Source organism: Pseudoliparis swirei, chromosome 4 (genome assembly GCF_029220125.1).
Source record: "Pseudoliparis swirei isolate HS2019 ecotype Mariana Trench chromosome 4, NWPU_hadal_v1, whole genome shotgun sequence".
In the NCBI taxonomy this organism is placed as follows: Eukaryota; Metazoa; Chordata; class Actinopteri; order Perciformes; family Liparidae; genus Pseudoliparis; species Pseudoliparis swirei.
In genome coordinates, this window is record NC_079391.1 from 6,589,729 (window position 1) to 6,615,572 (window position 25,844).

Consider the following 25,844-nt stretch of genomic DNA (forward strand, 5'->3'; position numbering starts at 1 on the left):
TATTGACATTCATAAAAGGATAAAAATGACTATTCCTTTAATTAACAAATAACTGAAATGCTTTCAGAACTAAATATATCATTCCTGACATGTTAATAAACAAGAAAATATATGAATATCAAAGAACAAAAGCCAATAACTAAGCAATACTTGACTTAACCTTTGACTTTCCCTAAATTGTGCTGGCTAATCTTGTGTCAAAAGAGAGAGGAAGTTGTCATCATGCAACTACTACCCACGTGGTATCACTAGGAAGCCCAGGATGTCCTCTTTAGAGTACATCAGGACTTAATAGGAGAACTCAAATGAGTCAAAGAAGAGATGCAAACCCAAAAGGTTGTTAATAAAACATGATTTTAAACATGATTTGAAAAAGAAATAATGTAGCTATGAACTTGTTATTTACTTGTTCTTTTTTTGGGCTATACAAAATGAACTGAATATTTAAAAAAATCGGTCCATCCGTTCCTGGGACATGTGAGCCGTGTCTGGGGAAGGCACAGTCTCTCTGCCATGTTAATATCTACCCGAAAATATGTTAACCTCTATCACTAACTTCAGGTGAAAATCACCCGATGACGTGTCTGTTGAAAAAAACAGAAGACCAGGGATTGGATTAGGGAGTCACGTCTACCTTCGATGATATCAGTGAGCAGCCTGAAGCTACACAGGGACTCACGCAAGGACACAAAAGCAACGCAATGAAAACTTGACCACAATCTTGTGGGTAAAAAATATTATTATAATGGTGGTTTACAGGGCATAGGTGTGTAGGAGTCCGGAGGCGTTTCCTTACTCGTTAACAGGGATGCCGAGTGCGAGAGTTCTGTGAAAGGTTTCTTGATATTAATCAAGCAAATACGAGTGCGAACTCTCTGTAAAAATCTCCAATGATTAATTCAGCAAAGTCTCAATAACAGGGATGCCGATTGCGAGATTTCAGTGAAAGGATCATGGTCTATTCCCATGAGGCTGAGTACAAAATTCTCTGTGAAAGGCTCCAATGATTAAGGGAGCAAAGACTCATTAACATATAAGACTGAATGCGGGATTTGCGAAACTCCCAGTGAAAAGCTTTATGGGTAATTGAGCAATTTTTGTGTGAAAGGGAGAAGTCTCGTGGCCACTGAACAGTGTAAGTGTGTTTGTTGCTTTGGAGTACAGACTGAGATGTATGCAGTGGTGTAAGTCGTTTTTTTGGGTATCTGTACTTTATTTGACTACTTATATTTCTGTTTACTTTTACTTCACTACATTTTGCAATGAAAACTTGTACTTTTACTCCGATACATTTCCCCTGAAACAGTATCGTTACTCGTTACTACGGAAAAAAAGAATCACGAGACAAACATCGGGGACTGTTGTGGAACACACCGCAGCGCACCTGAACGCAGCACGAACACCAGGTTGGGGATCAGTGGTAACGTCCGTGGCCATGTTTGGGCGAACTCTTTTCTTTTGTCGGAGTGAAAGTTTCTTCCTCCCGGATGAAGTGCCTCTCATGCCGACCGAAAGCTACGGAGATACTGGCCTTCAAAAACACACCATCCAACCTCAGGAAACACATTGAGGTAAATTAAGATTAATCCCATGAGCATAGCGTTAATGTTTAGTCATCATAAACCTGTTAAGATATCTAGCAGTGTTGTCCTCAGGATTGTAGTAAGTTATATCTTTGGCAGGAGAGGGGGAGGCAGGTGTCTGATTGTCCTACGCATGTTGTACGTTAGGCTAACGTTCGCTAGCTATCGTCAATTAAATGAGACAATTAGCGTGAGTGCAGCAGACAGATCGCTAGCGAGATAATGAGCTGAAGAAGTGTTGACAGTTGTGAGAATTTGTTGATTTGAGTCGTCTTGGCTATAATATAATGCTAATCATTACAGCATTATTATTATTATTTGTATTAATATTATAAGAGTGACGGTCCAGTAATGGCGACGATATTGATTTGGGACTGTTGTTGTGTTTAACTTCAGAGATACAAGTACATATTCACAAATCAACTCTGGATGCACGGACAGTGCATGAAACTAAATGTATAAACCTCAAATTAAAACAAACTATTTTGTACAAAACTGTTGGTTGGGGTCATGACATGTTAGGAAGTGTTATTAATTCTATCATGTCTATAATACTCGCACTTTATTTCAGGAATCAAGCAGCACATGGAAGGACCCTCCCTGCAGCTAGGTGATGCCACCAGGTCCAGTTCATCTGATGAAGAGGACTTCTTCTTCGTCATCTCAAGCGCATGACAGCAGCAAACAGCTGGATGGAGACGTGGATCACGTTGACTTGCTGAAATGCTTCCCAACTGTGTGCTGCTGTCTGTGAAGCTAGACTCACTCTACCTGCATCAGGGCCTGTGAAGCTAGACACACTCTACCTGCACCACCAGGGCCTGTGAAGCTAGACACACTCTACCTGCATCAGGGCCTGTGAAGCTAGACACACTCTACCTGCACCAGGGCCTGTGAAGCTAGACACACTCTACCTGCACCAGGGTCTGTGAAGCTAGACACACTCTACCTGCATCATCAGGGCCTGTGAAGCTAGACACACTCTACCTGCATCAGGGCCTGTGAAGCTAGACACACTCTACCTGCATCAGGGCCTGTGAAGCTAGACACACTCTACCTGCATCAGGGCCTGTGAAGCTAGACACGCTCTACCTGCATCAGGGCCTGTGAAGCTAGACACACTCTACCTGCACCAGGGCCTGTGAAGCTAGACACACTCTACCTGCATCAGGGCCTGTGAAGCTAGACACACTCTACCTGCATCATCAGGGCCTGTGAAGCTAGACACACTCTACCTGCATCAGGGCCTGTGAAGCTAGACACACTCTACCTGCATCAGGGCCTGTGAAGCTAGACACACTCTACCTGCATCAGGGCCTGTGAAGCTAGACACACTCTACCTGCATCAGGGCCTGTGAAGCTAGACACACTCTACCTGCATCAGGGCCTGTGAAGCTAGACACACTCTACCTGCATCAGGGCCTGTGAAGCTAGACACACTCTACCTGCATCAGGGCCTGTGAAGCTAGACACACTCTACCTGCATCAGGGCCTGTGAAGCTAGACACACTCTACCTGCATCAGGGCCTGTGAAGCTAGACACACTCTACCTGCACCATCAGGGCCTGTGAAGCTAGACACACTCTACCTGCACCATCAGGGCCTGTGAAGCTAGACACACTCTACCTGCATCAGGGCCTGTGAAGCTAGACACACTCTACCTGCATCAGGGCCTGTGAAGCTAGACACACTCTACCTGCACCAGGGCCTGTGAAGCTAGACACACTCTACCTGCACCAGGGCCTGTGAAGCTAGACACACTCTACCTGCACCAGGGCCTGTGAAGCTAGACACACTCTACCTGCATCAGGGCCTGTGAAGCTAGACACACTCTACCTGCACCATGTGAACGGCTCTTCAGCATCGCAGGACTCGTCTTCAGTCCAAGAAGAGCGACACTGAAATCTGTCCATTTTGAAAATCAACTTCTTTTGAAGATGAACAAGACATTTTTCACTTTAAAGTGATGATTCTGGTTGTTGCTTTTGGTTCTGCTTTTTTCTGTGTTAATCGTGTTTTTATATTTTAGTAATTTCATAGTATTCATATATTGCTAAGTTCATCCTAGATCATACTCCTTGTTCATGGCGGCCACAGCACCCAAACAAGTAAACTTCATAATTCTCAAAATTCTGACCCTTTGTTTTTTTTATTAACAGCATTTACTTTTACTTTCAATACTTAAGTACATTTAATATCAGAAAATTACTTTTGATACTTAAGTACAAAAAAAATCTGACACTTTAATACTTTTACTCAAGTAGTATTCTCATAAGTGACTTTTACTTTTACTTGAGTAATTTTCCAGTCAAGTATCTTTACTTTTACTCAAGTATGACTTGTGGGTACTTTATACACCACTGGATGTATGTAATATATTGTAATGCTTGTGTGAAACATCATAGCCAATAGAGGGACTAAATAGAGCTGAAACATAAACTGAAGAAATACCACCACATAATTGTGAATGAATGTCGAATGCAAGTGATTGAATGTTTTTGATAAAATTGTGCACGGCTTGAGACGGAGAGTGATACTGCGGGATAACTGATACAAAGCTCCACACACGCTGCCAAGCACAACCTCACACGCCAACGCTGATTGGTTTAGCGAAAGACATATTTTACTTCAAAATACTGATAACTGTAATATTGAGACTCATATTTGCTTTGTCATTTTTTTTAGTGAGAGCTGTAAATTACACAATAGCCAAAAAAGTAAAATTAAATTAAAATGACTGGGCTCGGGGAGTTTTTGACACTTAGGGTGATAGAAAGAACAGTGAAGAATACCCTTGATGCATGCTCCAACTAAAACTGGAAAAGTTGCGGATGACAGACTCGCTGTGCTCAGCTGCACGGCCCCTCCCCTACTCACTTAGCTGCGCGCGCCTACTCTCTGCATGCTCAGACAGAGAGCAGCAGCAGAACAGAGAGCCAGAACATAGACTGAAGAATTATTTTGAGGATAACTATTAATTGGTAGAGTGTGCGACCACCCGTACTTTTTGAAATGTTGTTTTAAATAAATGCATTATTTTGCCAATTTTTAATTTTTCAATTAATTGATCAATTGCCCGGCTAGCTCAGTCGGTAGAGCATGAGACTCTTAATCTCAGGGTTGTGGGTTATTCATTTTTAAATTGATCCTTTTAATTTTTTATAGTTATCTATTTTATATTTTTATTATGAGTTTTCCTCAGTCTTAAAGATTGGTTGAGAGAGCCAATCAAACTATTAAGAGGATAATGTGCAAAGACGCTTCCACTGGTACTGATGACCATGAGATCAATACCAGGCGGGAAGACACATTTGTCACCACGTGAGTTGTTAACAGGAAGAAGTATGCCAGAGCCACCCAGAGATGGAGGTCATATGCCACCTCTGGATGTCTGCAAAATTGAAATGTCAGAATACATAAAAGCTCTAATCTCTCCCACCAAAGCTCTCTCAAACCAGGTTGTTCGAGCCCAGACGATCGATCCGGAGGCAGCAGAGCCAACCAAAGTAAAAGTAGGTGACTGGGTCAGGGTCAGGGTTCACAAGAGAAAGTGGACTGAGCCTAGGTGGACTGGTCTGTACGAAGTGAAGGAGGTTACTTCACACTCGGTCCAGGTCAAGGGTAAGGCAGAGGCACCTTGGCACCACCTGACACATTGTGCCCCAGCTACCTGTCCAACAAGGACATTGATTGAAACACGTTCAGTTACAGCAGGGAAGAACCCGTCTCTCACTCCCCCTTTATACCCCGACTTAGAACAACTAAAAGATGACATGCATGCACAGGCCTCTGCGTTTCCCTTGGTCGCCGTAGCGAATCCACATTACGGTTTACAAATGCCAGGGCAAGCAGACGGCATCCTAGATCGGGAAATAACGGTAAAATGTTTTCCGTCCATGGACAGAAGAACAATGTAGAAAAGCATGTGAAGGACTGACTCCGTACAAACGAGATGCAGAAACATTCAGCAGGGATCATCGCGCATTGGTGGATGCATTCCTGTAGGAGCCATTTCTATACGTTATTTTAATGCTTGTATTTATTTATATTTTCTGAGAATTTGTGCCCTCTACAGGTCGAAAGGCCAATAAATAGGAGCGTGACCTGGAGGAGGTGCGGCTGACTGGGAGCACACAGCTTTTGACCTTGCTGTCTAATTATGTTGCTGGAGGATAGGCCTCGCTGCTTTTTTGTGCTCTGAAACTTTATTTGTTGTTTTATTTTCTACCCACACGTTGTACCATCCATTTTGGTAATAAACCCACCACTTGGAACTGTACTTGGACCGCTTTGGATTTCATTTATTTCACAACACAAGCGTCTAAGAACCCTCAGTCACCGACCAACAAACGTGACTAACAAATGGACACTCAGGATAAATGGTCACTATAATTCCAATTGAACGGAGGTGAAGTCCTTAGGACATTTTGGGGAATATTTGGGAGTGTTTACAGGAGCAGGACCAGGCGTCAATGCAAATTTCCTAGTTGTAGGACATGCAGAACTGCGTGCTCAGACCGACGCAGTGTCTAGAGATGTACGAAGGGTGTTCACTGTAGCACCAGATTACACTAAAATAGCGACATGTAGACAGGACGAGAAGGAGACTACAAAATTACAGGATGAGATTAGAGGAGTGCTTTAGAGCAAACAGCGGCATTCCATGTGATGTTGGAGACGCCACCCCCTCCCAACAACAGTGAAAACAGGCCTTAATGAATGGTTTCGGCCCAGGAATAGCTGAATATATCCGCAAATTCAACGTCAACCACAGAACAGGTTCAGTGCAAGAGTGCTTAAACTATACGGAAAATGCAGCCAGCATGATCAGAGCGAAGAAAAATAAGAAGTTGACAGCAGCATTTGTGGTATCAGAAGAGGGGGATGAGCAGGAAGTGTTTTTTGTAGGGGGAGGGGGAGCAAGAGGACGAGGAGGTCATAAAAGAGGCCGAGATAAGGGCAGCAACAGAGGACGCAATGGAGGAAGAAGTGAGCATGGTAAATTCCTGTGTTACAGATGCGGACAAGAAGGGCATATGGCCAGGGACTGTAAAGAAAACAGACCCGAGCGAGGTGATGGTCAGTATAGGAAAAAACAATATTCAGATGAGAAAGATCACAGAAACCCGTGACAAAGAGACAGATGATGCAGTTCTTAGGTTTAACTAATTACTGCAGATCATGGGTCCCAGATTATGCCACCTTAACCCTGTAAGACCCAAGCATAGAAATAATATCTAAATCTTTTTTTTTTAAAGTCAGATGATATTGTAAGAGTCTTCTGATGCAGATAATGAAGGATTAATTTTAAAAAAATGTTTTTGTAAGTTTTTAGGGAAACGTTGTAATATTGCAACGTTGGGCCTAGTTGGTAGCAGAATTTCAGCATTTGCTCTCCTTGCTGGTGGCATTCTGAAATGGAAACAATAGTTAGAGAATGTTCAAGTATAACTAATTCCAATGTAAATTAATCATATTCAGGCAATACACTCCACTGATGGCACACAATACTGTCTGGCTAGCCTAATGTGCTCTCTACTTACATTTACAAAAGGAAAATACAACCCCCCCAGAACTCTTACATCCCCATATTCCAGAACATTTACACCTCTCCCTGAACAATGCATTATAAATGAAACCCCCACATTCCAAAACATTTACCCTCTCCCTGACCAATGCATTATAAAGGAAACCCCCACATTCCAAAACATTTACCCTCTCCCTGACCAAGCATTATAAATGCAACACCCACATTCCCGGACATTTACACCTCTCCCTGAACATGCATTATAAATGCAACCCCCATATTCCAGAACATTTACACCTCTCCCTGAACAACGCATTATAAATGGAACCCCCACATTCCAGAACATTTACACCTCTCCCTGAACAATGCATTATAAATGCAACCCCCATATTCCAGAACATTTACACCTCTCCCTGAACAATGCATCATAAATGCAACCACCATATTCCAGAACATTTACACCTTTCCCTGAACAATGCATTATAAATGCAACCCCCACATTCCAAAACATTTACACCTCTCCCTGACCAATGCAAAATACATGCAACTCCCACATTCCAAAACATTTACACTTGTCCCTGAACAACCATCCTCCAAAGCATTCTACACACATTCTACACACATTATCGGTCACACTGGGGGTAAGAAGCAGGCGAAGGCGTGGGATGGGGGGAGGGGGGTAGTGAATGCATATCAGTATGTTGAAAGTTCGTGTGTGCGTGGCTTGGTATGTCATCCTCCCCCAGGCCACAACAGACAGAGTTCACAGTCCGCAAGATGGTCGTTGCCATGGAGATAGCCTTGAAAGGTCCTGGGAGAAAACAACCACAGGTGTCTGTGGATAGGGGGAAGGGAATGAGAGAGGTTCTCACTTCAGCGATCTTCAGGGGAGTTGTTGTTCCAGTAACGGCCTTGGCTAAGGCCCGTTCTGGTTGAGGGAGCCGAAAGCAGATAAGATTGGGATTGTTTGGTCTTCCAGCAGCTACATCCAATTTGCGCACCACTTTCCTCCCATTTTTCAAATCGATCCAATTTCGTCGGGCAGCCTTAGGGGGCTTTTAACGGCTGTCACCGTTTCCTTAATTTTCCGATAAACCAGGGCAACGCCAAATCCAAACAGCAGAAATCCTGTAATCATAGTTCCGAATAGGTAGATGTCATCTACGTCCTCCACGGAAAGGGCTGCTAGACACACGACACGTCCATCGTGTAACCAGCTGCAACGTCCCGGCAGGACGGGCAGGTTCCCCCGAACCCAAGCTTCTCGTCGAGAAGACGGTGTCAATTGCGTTGAGAGACCAGTTGATCAGATGATCAATTGATCGGTCCATGGTTTTTAGTTCGAAGAGCGATGAGGAGAGAGTCTCTCAAGTATAAAACAAGACAAGACATGACGATAGGAGCCAAGCAGGGAAGGGAAGGTCACACTTGTAAAGTGTGAATCATCAAATACATTATATTTATCCTGTATCTGAACATCCGAGAAGTGGAATGTCTCCATGTAGTGTGCAAGGGGCACCTGCTATTTTAGCTACCATGTTCACCCAACATTGTAAAATTACAACAATGACATAACAAGCTGAAAATCTAATGTGATGCATTAATTCCACTATAACTTAGTATTTACATGAACTACATATTCTAACAATCACCCAAAAAAATATTTCATGGAATTTACTGACTTCAATGTTGATATAACCAGTTGAATGAAACAAGGAGATGTGCTTCCGGGAAAGTTTGCAGGTAGAGTGAGTTAATGGCCTTATGGCCACACCTATATACACATTTACAATCCAATGGCATTGCAAGGCAAGACAATAGGACCCATTGACTATGTAAATATGGTCTTTCCCCAAAAAACTTTTTTGCAAATGTGTTTTTTAGAGAGATAAAAGTGACGTTGTAATATTACAACGAGGGGTCTTACACGGTTAACACAACCATTGTTGGACACAATCTACACTGACGACATGACCATGGCAGGAAAGATACAATGGACACCAGCGGCAGATAACGCTTTCGAGGCTACTAAACGTTGCCTCGTGGGCTCATCTGTCCTGACATTACCCGATTATGACAAACCATTAGATCAGTATCCTGTGATGACCTATGAGAAGACTGCAGTGGGTGAGAAAGGGTCCCCAGAAGAGGGGGACTACACCGCTTATTTGAACATTGGGAAAACCTATGAGACCCAACCCCGTTTAAAATTGATCAAAGTAGTTCACACCTATCAGGTGTGAAAAGGGGGATTTGTAGAAATAGATTAACAGAAAATAGGTCATATATATAGATACTTTAGAATTATAGTGCAACACTGAGCACATTGGCCCTGTGTTGACCCCCCCTCACACACACACACACACACACACACTACTGATGGCTGGAGAAGGAAGACCTGGGTGGGGCCTAGAGGGTTGGACTACACCCTGTGATCCAATGAGGATCCTAAGTCTAAACCACGGGCCGCCTCCTATGCACACACAATCACAAATGCTCTTAAAGACTTAATATGCATAACTAATCTTTTGGAATTTCAGTCTGTCAGGAATCGAGCGAGCGGAGTTCCTTCCTACAGACCCGTGTACACGTATTCAGCAAAGCAGCGGAAGGGAAAGACATAACAGTGTACACAGACAGCCAATCTACATGTGTTCGGAGCCCAATGGGCTCGCAGAGAAATGAAGACATCAACAGGAAAGCCTGTCATCCACGCACACCTACTAACTAACCTTTTAAAAGTAAACTTGTGCTCCCAGCAAGCTTGTACAACACAGCTGCCCATTTGAGTCATGGGCCATGCCATGTCTCAACAGGAGGGATGGTACGGATGATAAACATGCACTTCCATACATACAATTACACAACATTTTCCAAAAACTTTTGTAGAACATGTATGGTATGTTACAGACATAATGCACAAGGAATGTGTGTCTCTGGTTGAAACATACATGAGAATTACGCCAACTCCGCAGGGGCTGTCACCTTTTGAAATAGTGACAGGGAGGCAGTTTAGACTGCCAAGTCTAGACACTATAAGAGAGGTAGATGAGGTGGGACGGAGCACACACTAGCTGACTGGATGAGCCGTCTTTTTAAAAGTAACGAGATCGCTCGAACAAATAACATCTCTGCCAGACATCTCTGCTCCCCTCCAGAACACCCGTGTGGAGCCAGACGACCAGGTCCTCATCAAAACATTGGCGCCATCCACGCTGGGAAGGTCCATTCACCGTCTTGCTGACTACTCCAACGTCGTTAAAAATTGCAGAGTGGAACACCTGGATACATCAGAGCCACTGCAAGAAGGTAATACCTCTCCAGGCAGACGACGGATAGTGGTGTGAAGTCCGGTTACAAAGGGTGGTGGTTCTTTTAGTGGCCACTAGTCTCAACCCGGTGAAGAAATCAACTGAGCCACAATCCATTTAGAAAATGCTTGGTCAGGTGTTACTTGCAGTGGCCGCAGTTGCTGCGACCCTTGAGGTCATAGGACTGCTGAACTATGACGAACTGCAGTCGAGGCAGAAAAGATGGACGCATCTGAAAAACGACCCCTGGGGTCGGGACAGCGAAGAAGAGAAACAACCACGGCTGAAGAATAAATGGTTTTCGTATATGCATAAGTTGCCTGCAAGTTATGGGAAAACGAATTGCTATGTGTGTTCTGTGTTGCCTATTTCTTCTGACCAGGTGACCCTCCATGGCAAAGTGATGAGCAGATTGTAGGCTAAATGTTTTGCATCCATGGCAGGGGTAGGTTACCAAAAGGCCAGAATAATAATTGACGATATCACCCCCCACGCTCCAGGTTTGAGAAATTGAATATATGTGAAACCGAATTTTGGGTAAGCTGGAACCATACTGTTAGAGGGAAATCTATTCCACAGCGGCTGATCATGCGAGGCAAGGAGCAACATCCAATGTGAATAACAATTTAATCAGGTCTGAATATGAGAAAAACACAGTACAAAGCTAAAAAATTAAAAACAGGAGGGAATGTTAGGTTTTAGAGCATGTGTTTTCAATTTGTATTAAAGAATGTAAGCCCTATGAATTATTGTTTACTCCACAGGTTTGTAATTATTAGAAGAAGATTAATAATTACAATCATATTATTGATGTGTTGTTTATTCTATACCGGTCACCCTGAGAGCAAAAGATTCCAGGGTCACATCTGGTTAATGGGCAGACACAGGAACAAGGTTGTGTTTCAATTCTCACCACATACCCACCCACACCACACAGGAATTTAGGGTCATAAAGCTCATACAGATAAGAGACCTCGTCCTGTGTTGTGTAAAGGACTTGCTTCAATAAAAGAACTGTCGGGGGAGAACTGAGCCAGAGTGTTTTGGGTGAGTGCGGAGGCACAGCTCAGGCATTTCTCCTTGTGACAAGTAAAACTACGCGCTCGAGTCTGTCATCTGTGGTCATTGGAGTTGGTCTGGTAATTCAACTAGCGGGGCTTTATCTTTAAGGTGAAAACCCCACAGTCTAGAAGGTCGTTTATCAAAAGGGCCCCTTCACGTGTGTGTGTGTGGGTCAGAGAGGCCTGTGGTTGAATCCGGATATTAATTGCTAAAGCTGGACCGTTCCTTATCTTATCTGCGCTGTGAGTTAAAGTCTATAGTTGCTCTTTCTGAACTATGAATATAATGAGCTCTTTGTATGTGATCACTTCTAGAATGTGCGTGATGCGGGGGAGGGGTGTGCATAAAACTTCCTTCGAGTGTATCACTGTTATCTTCTTTAGATGAGTCAGGCGCCAGAGTGCCCTGCTGAAGCTTTCAACTTTCATCCAGTGTTTTCCACCTTACACATAATCTTTATGCACACAATATTTGGGACAAGCCAAGCAAAAGTATATATTCTTTACACACACACACATACACACACACAAATTACTCTGCAGACTGACCCTTGACTTCCTAATTGTTTCTAAAATTAATCTTACTGCTTTATATTCAACATATTATATCTACCTAAATATAATGCATTGAGGTCATGGGGTGAAATCCCCTCCAAAACCTTTACAAGAGGAAATTGTCACCGTGCCAATATCCCTTGTAAAATCCTTAAAAACAGTATTTTAGTAAATTGTTCATACTTTTCAATCAACTTAGAGATGTGGATCCTTTTCACATTCGGAGACGGCATCTGAATATGAAAACCCTGGGACAAATAGCTGCAAGTTAAGGGCCCCCAAAACAGGTTCAAATGGTAAAAGTGGGACTTTATTCCCTTATATTTGCATATTTTTTGACAAAATTGGCCATAATCTCCTAAATATGAGTTCAGGAAATCCCAAATTGAACACAGACACTCAGGACAGGGCACACACGAGTTAATTTGAGTCTGAAATTCTGGATGTTTTCCAGGTTGTAGCCACTGCCAAATGGGGTAGTATACAATTGAGATTTTTCATATATTACAAAAATGTGTAAATCTTTGAAGGAGTGAATTTGCCCCCCCCCCCCCCCAATTCAGAAAGCGGGTTGATGAACATGTAAACTTGTCACCAATATTAGCGCTAATGCTGTTGACAATATACCCTTGCAAGTTTATAAAATGTATCTTATCTGAAGCTCCAAGTTAACGTTAACATGATGAATGCTGTGCCGGGTCAAAGTCGGAATGAGTAATGGTAACGTGTACACGCTAATTTAAGGTAATAGCATTAACCTAGCTAATGCTAGCTACCTTAGCAGACATTTTTTATAAAGTTACCGATAACACAAGGCTAGCGTTATAGCTATTTATCATGATGTAACACAGAAAGTGGGTTAAGTTACTACATTCAGGAAGAGTGTTTGACAACGATTATTGAGCAATAGTTTGAGGATGGTGTACAAAGTCAAAGAAATACCCCCCCCCCCCCAAAAGATTAGAAATTGCATAATGAGGGTCTGGATGTTGATGTTTTAGCATACTACTGATCTAAATAGTTATGTACACAGTGATCAAGTTGGAATATTGTTATTGTTCAGAGATGTAATGTATAGGTATGATACTGCCGTAAACACATCCTCTTAGCGATTTACATTGTTCCAGATCAATTGGTGACATTATGTTCTTTTTCAGGCTGATCAACCGAGTACAGATGCAGCTGTTCCAAGCTGTCAGTGGGAGGTATGTGTAGCCATGATAATATATTTTAATAAAATAGATAATATATAATAATATAATATATATACAATAATGTAGCCCTGTCTACAAATTAGGATTTGAACCTCAAGAGGTAGCCAGTTTTCTCATTTGTTTTGGTGATCTGAGTTTTCAAATTTGTTTTGGTGAAATCATTATTTTTCGGTGTGTGGGTGGGGTTGTCCTGAGACCAACCGCCTATCCAGCCTCACTATCAGGTAGAGGGGCGGGGCTTCAGCGAAAGAGCATTGTTATCATATATAGTGGAAAGCAACAGCTGTTGGCCCGAGCAGAGGTAATTGTGGGAACATCCAACTAATGCTGATGAATAGTTACTGCTCGTATGTGATCTACCTAAGGTAAGACCAGTTGTTTGTGAAATGGAAAACAATGTGGTGTTGCTAATCGCGATTATTATTAGCATTATATGTTTAGCTTTGCATGTATAAACCCCAGGAATCAATTTCAATTTTTTAAATTTGTGAAATTTCACCACTGTGGGACGAATAAAGGTATATCATATCATATCATATCATATTGACTTCCTGCTTAGTGGACTTATGTAATTCAAGAGACGCTTGCTTGTGACGGAAAGAGACGATCCGGGAAGGTCTCGTGGACCACGATGGACAGCTGTTTCCCGTGTCTGTTGCTCTCAGACTATCACTGCTGTTTCTTCTGCCAGACAACCATCCACCCGCTTTTATTCACCTTTCCCTCCTAACACTCCATGGTCGTGAGAACTGTATATGACCTTTATTTAACCAGGTAGACTCAATTGAGAACCAATTCTCATTTACAATGATGACCTGGCCAAGAGGCCGTAGCACAGTCCACACAAGTGACAAGAACAGCACAGATAGAATACAGTATGACAAATACATGAGTAAAGGTCTAAAGACAACGTGGGTAAACACTATGTACCAAAATAAACAGTAAAATTAAAATAAATAAATAAAATGAAAAAGGTGGATGACTGGATGTTCTTTATAAAAATGGAAGAAAGAGAAGTGAGGGCTGGTCAGCAGGTAGAGCAGTCAGCTATGACTTATTGCAGCTTTTGTTTGAACATGTTGAGAGAGGTGAGAGCTGTTAGTTTGAGTGTGTTTTGTAGTGAGTTCCAGTCATTTGCAGCGGCAACATGAAAGGCGTTATGACCAAACACAGTACAGACTTTTGGAAAGATGAGCCTAATGAAGTCACTTGATCTTAAATGGCGATTGCTGTCAGAAATGTGCAGAAGATTTGAGAGGTAGCGAGGGGTCATTCCCAAAATGGACTTGTAGACCACGAGCAGCCAGTGTTGTAGCCGCCTGGTATGAAGGGAGGGCCAATCCACCAATCTATAAAGATCACAGTGGTGGGTGGTGAAGGGTACACCTGTGGCAAAACGGATTTCTGAGGGGTGGAGTGTCTCCAGTTGTCTGAGGGTGGTCTTTGATGCCATTTTATAAATGATATCGCCGTCGTCAAACAGAGGAAGGATGGTCATTTTCATAAGGGTGAATTTGGCAGAGTATTTGAGAAAATCCTTGTTTCAATACAGGAAACCCCGTCTAGCATTGACTTCAGCCAGAAGGTCATTGATGTGTATGTTAAATGAGAGAGATAAGTCCAACCAGAAGCCAAGTACTAACAAACTCTGCACTTGCCCTTTTTGTCTGACGCTTGTGTGGACAAGCGAAGCAGCCACTACAGTTTTAGGCCTCTGACTCAGGCCTGCAACAGGTTTTTTTTATTAATGTGTGTGTGCCAGTGTGTGTGTGAGAGTGAGTTTACTATATATGTATGTATGTATATATATGTATATATATATATATATATATATATATATTGATGTTCACATGTTAAAGCCGCTAGGCGGGATTTATACAGATTTGGGGTTCTGTTTTTGTGTAGGGATACACACATCATTTAATTTTTGGCCTACTTATACTTATATATCTGAAACAGGTTTGATTCTGTCCCTCATAAGTTTCCCCCCTAAGCACCAAAGGATTAGGTGTGGCGGCCGCAGCACCGACGGGTAGGGATGGGCATCGAGAACCGGTTCTGTTTTAGAACCGGTTCCTAGTGAACCGATTGTTTGGGATCGTTAGCCAAATTCCTTAACGGTTCTGCTAACGGTCCTTTGTGGCGTTGCGCATGCGCGAACTTTTTTAGTTTCTTCAGACTAGCAAACATGGCAACGAGGCAGAAGCGCTCTAAAGTTTGGCTCTATTTCGCAAGACTAAATGACAACTACGCTACTTGTAACGCGTGTCAAAAATCTATTTCGTCGAAGGGAGGAAATACAACTAACATGAATAAGCATTTGAACACGCATGGAATTAAATTACAGGAGTGTCACGTGTTCGATGCATGCAGCTCAGCTAACGTCGGCGCTTCATCTCTTTCTGTCCAAGGTAAACTCCTCCGAAGTGATCACAACCACTCACTGTGTGAAGCAATTTGCCTTTATTGTGTGGAGTCGATCAAGTTATCTTCTGTCCCTTCGTTTGAAGCACATTTGAGCTCCGGCATTGGTCTCCCATTATCGATCACTTCACGTTTGGATTTAAAGTCCAGTTTTGAGAAATGTTTGATCGTAACGGTATTAATTATTGGAGGGCGTGTGTTATCAGCAAACGTTCGCGTTATCGTGTTAACCCATTATTAAACTGAGCATATCGATTTTTAATCAATTATTAAACTTAGCATATAGCTAGCTTAGCTACAGAATCTTCCATTGTCACCCTACATTGAGGCGAGGTCGTGTTTGCCTCCCCTCTTAATGTGGCTTTATGTCAGCTCAGCAAATTCTGCGATTTTGTTAGTGCCATTTGTTTCATTGTGTAAACCAGCTTTCACTATATAAATAATCTCCATTGCCATCCCATTTAGCTGATGACGTTCAGAGTCAGACCGGTTCAGAGGCTGGTCGTCTGTCTGCGTCACAGGCTACAGCACGTCTTGTCCTCCAGCCCATCCTTTCTTCGAGGCAGGGAAAAATAGAATGACCGAGGAGAGGATCAACGAATGTCACCGAGCAGTGACTAAGTTTGTGGTGAAAGGTTTGCACCCTTTTACTACGGTAGATGCCCCAGATTTTCGGTAGGTTAATTTGTTTTTGACATGCCAGCTCAAATAAAATATAAAATTTCAATGTTGTTATTCTAACCAGCAGCATAGTTCTGTTTCATTCCTTCATCCCACTATATATATTCTATAGGCATATGACAAAGATGCTCAACCCAAAATACAAAGCCCCAAACAGGGACAGTTTGGCAAACCAACTAATCCCTGCTTGGTATGAGGTTGAGAAGAGGAAACTAATGTCAGAGCTGAAGCTTGTCAAAAAGGCAGCCATCACTGCTGATGGATGGACAAGTTTCAGCCAGGACCATTACCTAACAGTAACGCTGCACTGGGTCAGAGATGGTCAGAACGAGGAAAAAGTCCTGAAAACGAAAGCAGTGTATCAGGCACAGACAGGGCCAGCTGTGGCAGAGGAGATAGATGGGATCCTGGAGGAGTTCGGAGTGAGAGAGAAGGTAGTGGCAGCCACTGTTGACAACGCAGCAAACATGAGTGTAGCTGTGAAGTCTCTACACCTGATCAAGTTGCCATGTTTCGCGCACACGTTAAACCTCGGAGCTCAGAAACTGTACAATTGTAATACTATATCCAACTGGGTGGCAAGGATTCGTTCTGTGGTTGTGTGGATGAAGAGATCCCACATGGCCAAAGTAGTCCTCAAGGAGAAGCAACAACTCCTCAGTAAGAACACATTTAAAATACTTTCTTTATATCATAGCCAAATACGCCAACATACATATGTTAATGTCAATGAGCAGATTATGACCAATTTAAATTGATAAACTACTTGTAATTGTTGTTTGTAAACTTGTATGTGTGTGTTTGCCTTTCAGAGCTGCCAAAGCACATGCTCCTCTTGGACGTAAAGACGAGATGGAACTCTCTGTTTTTAATTCAAGATTCAAGATGTTTTATTTGTCACATACACACACAGGGTGTGCAGTGAAATGAAAGTGGCAATGCTCAGCAGGAATGTGCAAGGGCAACAAGTACACACTATTTACAAATAAAAAACAACACAATATTTACAGTAAGTGTGTGTGTGTGTGTGTGTGTGTGCCTAAGAGGGGCAGTTGTGTGGGTCTATGTGGGGGTCCTGGTGAGGTCGGAGTTCACAATCCTGATGGCCTGAGGAAAGAAACTCCGTCTCAGTCTCTCTGTTCTTGCAGCGTGACTACGGAGGCGCCTGCCTGACCGCAGCAGCTGAAACAGTCTGTTGTTGGGGTGGTGAGGATCCTTCATGATCCTGCCGGCTCTGGTTCTGCACCTCCTGGTGTACAAGTCCTGCAGGGTGGGAGTGTAGTTCCAATAGTGCGCTCAGCCGAACGCACTACTCTCTGCAGAGCCTTCCTGTCCTGAGCGGAGCAGTTGCCAAACCAGGCTGTGATGCTTCCTGTCAGGACGCTCTCTACAGCTCCAGAGTAGAAGGACTGAAGGATCCTCTGGGAAACTTTAAATTTCCTCAGCTGCCTGAGGTGGTAGAGGCGCTGCCTTGCCTTTCTCACCAGAGTGTCTGTGTTTGTTGACCATGTCAGATCCTCGGTGATGTGGACTCCCAGGTATTTATACCAGCTCACCCTCTCCACAGTAGTCCCGTTAATCCCCAGTGGTGAGTACGTCCTCTGTTGTTGTACCCTCCTAAAGTCCACAATCAGCTCCTTAGTTTTGGTGACATTCATGATGAGGCTGTTGTCCTGGCACCAGAGTGACAGATCAGCAACTTCCTCCAGGTAGGCCTTCTCGTCGTTGTCGGAGATCAGGCCCACCACCACTGTGTCATCCGCAAACTTGATGATGGTGTTGGAGCTGAACCTGGCCACACAGTCATGTGTGTACAGGGAGTACAGTAGGGGCTGAGGACGCAACCCTGGGGATCCTGTGTTCAGGGTGAGGGATTTGGAGGTGTGTCTGCCCACCCTGACCACCTGTGGCCTGGCGGTCAGGAAGTCCAGGATCCAAGCACACAGGGGGGTGTTCAGTCCCAGCTCAATCAGCTTGCCGGCCAGTCTGGAGGGGACTATGGTGTTGAAAGCTGAACTATAATCAATGAACAGCAGTCTCACATAGCCCCCCCTCTGGCTGTCCAGATGAGAGAGTGTGGTGTGCAGTACCTGGGAGACAGCATCATCCGTGGATCTGTTTGGGCGATAAGCAAACTGCAGCGGGTCCATGGAGGAAGGGAGGAAGGCGCAGATGTAGTCCTTTATCAGCCTCTCAAAGCATGGAGAGATTCTGCGAGCAGTTTTCTGCCATCCAAGCTGCAGCAATAGAACCACGGCTTAGAAAACCCATGGAAAAGGAGAAGTAAGTAACACTGTTTAAAAAATATATATATAATAATAATACGGCTTATTTAAAACTTTATGGACTAAAGCAATTAAAAGATTTGATAAAGCAATATATATATATTTTTGTGTGTGTTATATTGCAGACTGGCCAAAATGGGCAACGAGGACTTGAGGAAGGCAGAGGAGTTTGTGCTGCTGATGCGCAAGCATTACATGTCCACACTCGCTGTCTCCTCTGACAAAAGTCCAACCTGTGGCCAGATACTGCCTATCCTCCAAAAGTTGGAGGCACATTATACAGTGCAGGAAGAGGACTCTGCATTCGTGAGGAGCGTTAAAGTGAACATTTGGAGCGATCTCTCAAAACGCTACCAGGTACAGTGACACATTTATTAGTTTATTATTAATAATATGATGGTTAATCATATCCACTAAATTAAATTCATATTCAGTAACATTTACCCCTAGGGGTCCCCTAATGTCTGTCCATCTCTTTAAACTTAAGGATGCTGATGTCAAGGCATTCCTGGAGGAGGCCACCGTGTTAGACCCCAGATTTAAAACAAAACTGGATAGGGAAGAGATCTGGGACAGGGTCAGGGAAGCAGCAGTGGCAGCAAACTCGGAGGCAGCTGCAAATGAGGTATCTGAATTTGACAATCCCTTTGATTGTAGCGAATTTTTGAGAGACATTTCTCTCTGGCTCTGTGGTTCTTACATGGTGAATTTCTTCTCAAGTTGTCAGAGCAAGGAGAGACACAGAGGCAGGGGGATGAAGAGGAGGAAGATGATGACTATGTAAGTTCAGCTAATTTTGATAAATGATGATGATAGATGGCATGGATTTTTAGATTATTTAATTTAATCCAAACCATTTGATTATGTCCATTTCATTTCAGACACCAGCCATAAAGCAGAGTAAAAGGACAGCCTTGGAGGAACTCTTTGAAGAGGAGGACCGTGAGCTGCAGTCCCTGCAACAACAGCAGCTCCCTGAGTCCATGGCCCAGAGAGTCCATCAAGAGGTCCAGCTGTACAGAAGTCTGCCCTCCATCCCCTCTACAAATCACGCCACCCTTTGGTGGTGGCACAAGAGAGACACTTTACCCCTGCTGTCAGGTTTGGCTGAGTCATATCTTTGTGTTCAGGCATCCTCCACCCCATCTGAGAGAGTGTTCTCCACGGCTGGAGACACAATAAGTCCCGAGAGATCACGTATCCTCCCGGAGAAAGCAGACATGCTTATATTTCTGCACAAGAATTGTTAATGATGGTTGCACACTTGGTATTTGCCACTGCTCGTTTCATTTTTGGCAGCTCAGTTCTTGTTAATATACCCTTTAAAAAAAAGGAAGGAGCACTTTAATTTCTAGTTTAAATTAAACAGAATACATTTTATTTAAGTTATGTAAGTTTTATTTTAAGTTCAAGAGTAATATCGTGTAAATGTTTTTGGTTATTTAAAAAAAGTAAATGTATATGTATACATACTGTGTGTGTGCAGCATTATATAAAAGAAAATGTATGTGAATAAACCCGTTTGTGCTCTTTTTTTCACCCCATGCCCAAAAGAATCGATAAGAGAATCGATAAGGAATCGAATCGATAAGCAGGAATCGATAAGGTATCGGAATCGTTAAAATCTTATCAATTCTCATCCCTACCGACGGGTCACGGGGAACAGGGGTCGGCCACAGCGCCGCCAGGTCACGGGGAACAGGGGTCGGCCGCAGTGAAAAACAGGTAACCGCGCCATCACTTTTAAAACTGTACCCAGGACCCTGCACATAGTACTATTACACCTATCAATTCACATTATCTGGTATAGCTACATGGGACCGGTGTAACATATGTATCTAGATGCACAGATTTATATATAACAAAACATGACAAAACAATCAAACATAACTGTGGCAATCAAACATAACTGTGGCACTCAAACGCCTCACTCAATCGAATCAGAAAGAACCATGTAATAAAAATAAATGAACACAACGCTACTGCAGAACACAACTCACCAACTCCCGTTCACTTAAAGTTAAAGTCCATCCTTTACCAACAAACAACTGAATGACGCGGTCGTAGAGTTTGTAGTTGAGCTTTAAGTCCACTAACAGCTCCTTCTGATGGCCAGAGACGTCAGTGATGAAAGGCTTTTCCTGAAACGTCCTCCTTGAAAAAGGCTTCGACATTAAATCTGCCACCAAGTCCGCTTCTCCTCCTTCCGCCATTACAAATTAAAAGCAAAAAACTAAAACTGTGGTAACTTCTTGACTTCTTGACCCCCGCTAATCTATCTCCTTCTCCTCTCAGTTGAACTGCATGCGGGCCCACTAACCAATCACAGCGCAGGTTAATATGAGGTACTTTCATGAGCTTCCAGAAGGCCAAAGGACCTAAAAAATACGCCTAGTATGTCAAACTAACAATATCATTGAAGATGATGTCAATCAGCGATATGGTCCCCATGTACTTCAAGCAGGCTTTAATTGAGATGAGCGGTTCTTCTTCCATAGAGACTGTGGAGGTGAAATCTGATTGGATAAAAGCTCCCTTTAAAATAAATTAGACTGGAAGCAGCGCTGCCGGATGGAAGCACAGAAACAGAGGAAGACAATAGTGCAATAAGAAAATAAAAACTACAAAAATAAAAGTTTTTCATATTTTCTATTATAAAATAGCTATAACTTCGTAATTATGTTTAGGCCTTCTGAGAAGGCTAAGAAGGACCTGACGGCCCGCCAATGAGTGTCAGATATTGGGCCGATACCATGGTGATTGTGAGTTAATTCTACGTTTTTCCCTTACTTAGAGTTTATAGATATATATAGACACCATAAAAGCTACTCTGGAATAACCTACTCACTGACGACAGCCAATGATGGAGTAACCACGCCATGAAACTAGTTATTAGAATTAGATCATAAAACATAAAAGACCTTTTTCATATCTTACGCTACATTATGTAAAAATGTCTCTACGTATTATATAATACATCTAGAAAAGTCTTCCTAGATTAAAAGATGTAAACGCATGTTTGTCTTGGAATGGATTAAAAACTCCTCTATTTAGTAAACTGTAACATGGATATGTTTAAAATAATGTTTTTATGAGGCACAAATGATGACAAACTGTGTTCCAGATCAGAGAAAAGAGCAATATGTTTGCTATTGTGAACAAACAAATCAACATTTGGGGTCAAATAACTCTTGAGGTCACAAAGACCTTAAAAAAAAGGTGACCTGATCTAATAGGACATGTGTCTGATATTGTCAAGTTGACAAACCAAATGCTCTCCCTGAATAATATCGAAAAACATGACATAATACCCCTTGAAGCTTTTAAGTGGCTGTTGAAAAGTTGGGACTCTGTAATTGGTGGTTATTCTGCCTCAGAGGAGGGGTTTTTAAAACCATCAAGCCTAGTCACATATAAATGTGGCAGCAAATACAGCTTAAGTTGTACACTTTGATACTGTCCAGGTCAAACTGCTGTTGAAACATGGCAAAGCACTGGGGTGTCACTTCTTTTGTGGCACTAGCACTGCTAGCATGCTTCGCTGGGACAGAGGTAGAAGCTCAGGACAAAAAGATAAAACAAAGTAGCACTGTTGCATTAGCCGACGGCGGCCACGGCGGCGACGGCGGCCACGGAGGCTTCATCGGCAGCGGCGGCGACGGCGGCGGCGGGGGCACCGGCAGCTGGACCGGCAGCGGTGCCCGGCCACGGCGGCCATGGCGGCTTCATCGGCAGCGGCGGCCACGGGAGAGGCGGAGACGCCTCCCCAACCCTACCCCCCCCACCCTACTACCCCACCCCAACCCTACCACCATGATCGGCAGCAGCAGCAGAACCCAACAAATTCTCACCCAAAGTCCGGTACACAAAGTAGCACTGTTGCATTAGCCGACGGCGGCGACGGCGGCTACGGCGGCGCCGGAGGCTTCATCGGCAGCGGCGGCAGCGGCGGCACCGGCAGCTGGACCGGCAGCGGCGGTGACGGCGGCTACGGCGGCGCCGGAGGCTTCATCGGCAGCGGCGGCAGCGGCGGAGACGGCGGAGACGCCCTCTACGACCGCCCCCACCACCCCAACCGCCACCACCACCCCAACCGCCACCATGATCGGCAGCAGCAGAACCCAACAAACTCACAGACGCCACTCGGACACATTTTGCCAAACATTCCTCCTGCCCTGAGTTGTGACGTGCCAAAAAACACGAGAATCACATGTGGACTTCCTGATATCTCTACTGAACACTGCAAAGAGATAAACTGCTGCTCTGATGGACGGCACTGCTTTTATGGAAAGGCAGGTAAGTTTTGAAGAGAATGTCATGCAATGGACCCTAATGGAGGACGCAGAAAAGCTGTTTTGCATATTTAACATGTCAACGTTTGTTTTTATGCCACCAGTGACCGTTCAGTGCACCAAGGATGGCCAGTTCATTGTCGTAGTGGCGAGAGATGCCACTCTGCCCAACATTGACCTCGAGTCAATCTCACTCTTGAGCAAAGCTCCAGGCTGTACACATGTTGACTCTAATTCAGACTTTGCCATCTATAACTTTGGTGTTACCGCATGTGGCACCGTTGTTTCGGTAAGAACTTGAGTTTCTCAACTTTTCGACCAGTTAGATAAAGTTACATTTGTACCACATGTTGCCATTTTCTTTTACCTTTTGCAGGAGGAGCCTGGTGTTATAATCTATGAGAACAGAATGTTCTCCTCATATGAAGTGGAAACCGGGCGTTTAGGAGTTATTACCAGAGACAGTCAATATGAGTAGGTGATGCTTTTTTAAAGTATTTTTGTAATATCTAAAAACAGATCTGACTAAGCAACATAATGCCTGTTTTCTCTTTTTCAGTTTGATCTTCCAGTGTCGGTACATCGGCACCACTGTTCAAACTGTGGTTGTAGAAGTATCACCGTTACTAGATCCTCCTATATCAGTTGCTGCTGTGGGACCCATCAGAGTAGAACTGAGGTTGGGTAATGGACAGTGCATTTCAAAGGGTTGTGTTGAAGGTAAGTGAATGTCGGCCTGGCCAAGCTGCTGTGTTTGTAGATGTCTGTCATGCTAACTGGTCCCTGCTCTCACAGAGGATGTGGCCTATGCTTCGTACTACACTGATGCTGACTATCCTGTCAGTAAAGTACTGAGGGACCCTGTGTACGTGGAGGTTCGACTCCTTGAGAAGACAGATCCCAACCTTGTCCTGACTCTTGGTCGCTGTTGGGCAACCACAAGCCCCAACCCTCACACTCTGCCCCAGTGGGACATTCTGACAGACGGGTAAAAACTAAAACACCAATTACACACACTGTCCTGTTTATGACAACATGATCAATCATTTTTGTCAGAGTTTACATTTCTGCTCATTAGGAGTAGTGAAAGAGAAATGAATGCTATGAAAACACTCACTTCCTTTTTTAATTGAAATACAGAGGAGTTGTCTTCATGCCGTTTCTTTTCATCCAGGTGTCCAAGCAGGAACGATAAATACTTGTCTTCACTGGTTCCAGTCGGTTCCTCCTCTGGTCTGCTCTTCCAGTCACTACAGACGTTTCCTTTTCAAAATGTTTACCTTTGTTGGCCAAACGTCATCAAAGTCGACCAAATCTCAACCCTTGAGGGAACAGGTAATAATTGAATCCATTGATGATAAACTGATCCAACAAATATGTTTGTATTGCTCTGCTTACATGGTTTTCTTTGTTTAGGTGTACATTCACTGCAGTACAGCAGTGTGCACTCCTGTAATGGGATACTCCTGTGAACCAATGTGCTACAGAAAAAGTAAGAGATGAATTTATAATCTGCAGAATGAAAGGAGCAATATGGAAACAAGTCTGACCCCGTTTGTTTGTCTGTTTTTAGAGAGAGATGTCATGGATGTGGCCCAGACAAGTTCTCAGCCAAAGGTCGTGGTTTCTGTAGGACCAGTGGACATGGGTGCGTCTTGGCAGTAAACAGCAGTGTCAAACTCAAATATTTGTCCGAGATCATGAAGTAAAGGATTTGCATATGACAGACTGTATATTGTAATGATTGCAAAAAGATTACAAAGTGTGCTGCAGGAAGAATGAAATTGATCCCCGAAAGTATTGTAGACACAATTGTATTAAAATATATTGGCTTTGATTTGCTGTAAATCTTTTGATAACTTGTGTGCATAATACTTTTTTTCATTATTAGTGATGTTCTAACAAACTGTTACACTGGCAGTAATAATTCATGGTTCTTCTGAAACTAAACAAAATACAACAAACATTTCTTTAGTTAGAAAGATAGATTGATATCACTATTTTTGTGTCAGCACATAAAGTGCCCAACCCTCATGGGGAAAAGACACCAACAGTGCAGCTGCTGTGGACACATTTCATATAGTTTCATTCAATTTGAAATGTACAGGTTACTTCACTTCTATATCTTAAACAAAACATTCTGCCTTCTCTCCCAGGCTTGGGAAATAAAAAGATTCCTTTACTGAAGCACAACTCAAGTTTTTCCCAGTTATCTAGTTAAAATATATCAACATAAACTGAAGTCCTTTTACTAAACACTACATCCCTTATGTCCTCGTTGATGGGACAGTAAAACAAAACGTGAATCTCATTCTCAATTTCCCTGATCTCACACAGCAAACAGACTGTGTCCTCTGGAGTGGAAATAAAGCCACCAGTCTCTAAAACTAATGGTAATGTTCCTGAGCGTAACTGTGCACATCGGGATCTTTGTCTTTTATTTAAGTTCTACTTCACATAAAGTTCAGCACTAAAGTTATTATTTATGAGACAATGCGTTTGTAACTTTGGTTTACACCACGTAGATCTTGTTTTTTTTATGGTCTTTGACCATAAGAATACAATGTATGATTTTTTAAATGGGCGTAGTTCCCCTTTAATGTCGTTGCTGTATTATCTGCTACTCTTCAGTTGGATGCAGGGTTTGGGAAATTGTTCCCTGGGAAGGAAGACCTCTTTCTTCGGAAATGAGATAGACATATTGTTTCCGAAACTACTGAAAGTGGCTGCACTTAAAAATGACCCTGAAAAATGACCCTGATGTTCTGCCAGCTGGTGAGGAGAGTGATGGTGAGTTATCTTCCATGCATATAAGATACAGTAATGTGTTGTATTTATTTGATGGTTACGAGGACTTTGGTATATTCTTTTAGAACAGGCATGAGGTGTCTGAATCGCAGATTTCTTCACA

General features: G+C 43.1%; 1 protein-coding gene and 1 pseudogene across 1 annotated transcript; both read left to right on the plus strand.

Annotated features, from left to right (window-relative positions):
• Nucleotides 1-18,548: 18,548 nt before the first annotated feature.
• Nucleotides 18,549-20,150, plus strand: LOC130192818 (E3 SUMO-protein ligase ZBED1-like). The gene is made up of 5 exons (XM_056412987.1): nt 18,549-18,639; nt 18,767-18,998; nt 19,129-19,266; nt 19,362-19,421; nt 19,523-20,150. The coding sequence occupies exons 1-5, from the start codon at nt 18,557-18,559 to the stop codon at nt 19,889-19,891; spliced, it is 882 nt and encodes a 293-aa protein (XP_056268962.1). The 5' UTR covers nt 18,549-18,556; the 3' UTR covers nt 19,892-20,150.
• Nucleotides 20,151-22,357: 2,207 nt separating this feature from the next.
• Nucleotides 22,358-24,770, plus strand: LOC130192600 (zona pellucida sperm-binding protein 4-like; annotated as a pseudogene).
• The last annotated feature ends 1,074 nt before the right edge of the window (nt 24,771-25,844 follow it).

What these genes read in the sequence shown, in the direction of transcription:
- LOC130192818 (XM_056412987.1), top strand. Translation starts at nt 18,557, where the DNA reads ATGGAGAGATTCTGCGAGCAGTTTTCTGCCATCCAAGCTGCAGCAATA. An exon ending in ATCTCTCAAAACGCTACCAG is followed by an intron (nt 18,999 to 19,128) that starts GTACAGTGACAC and finishes TTTAAACTTAAG; the next exon opens with GATGCTGATGTCAAGGCATT. An exon ending in AGGAGGAAGATGATGACTAT is followed by an intron (nt 19,422 to 19,522) that starts GTAAGTTCAGCT and finishes ATTTCATTTCAG; the next exon opens with ACACCAGCCATAAAGCAGAG.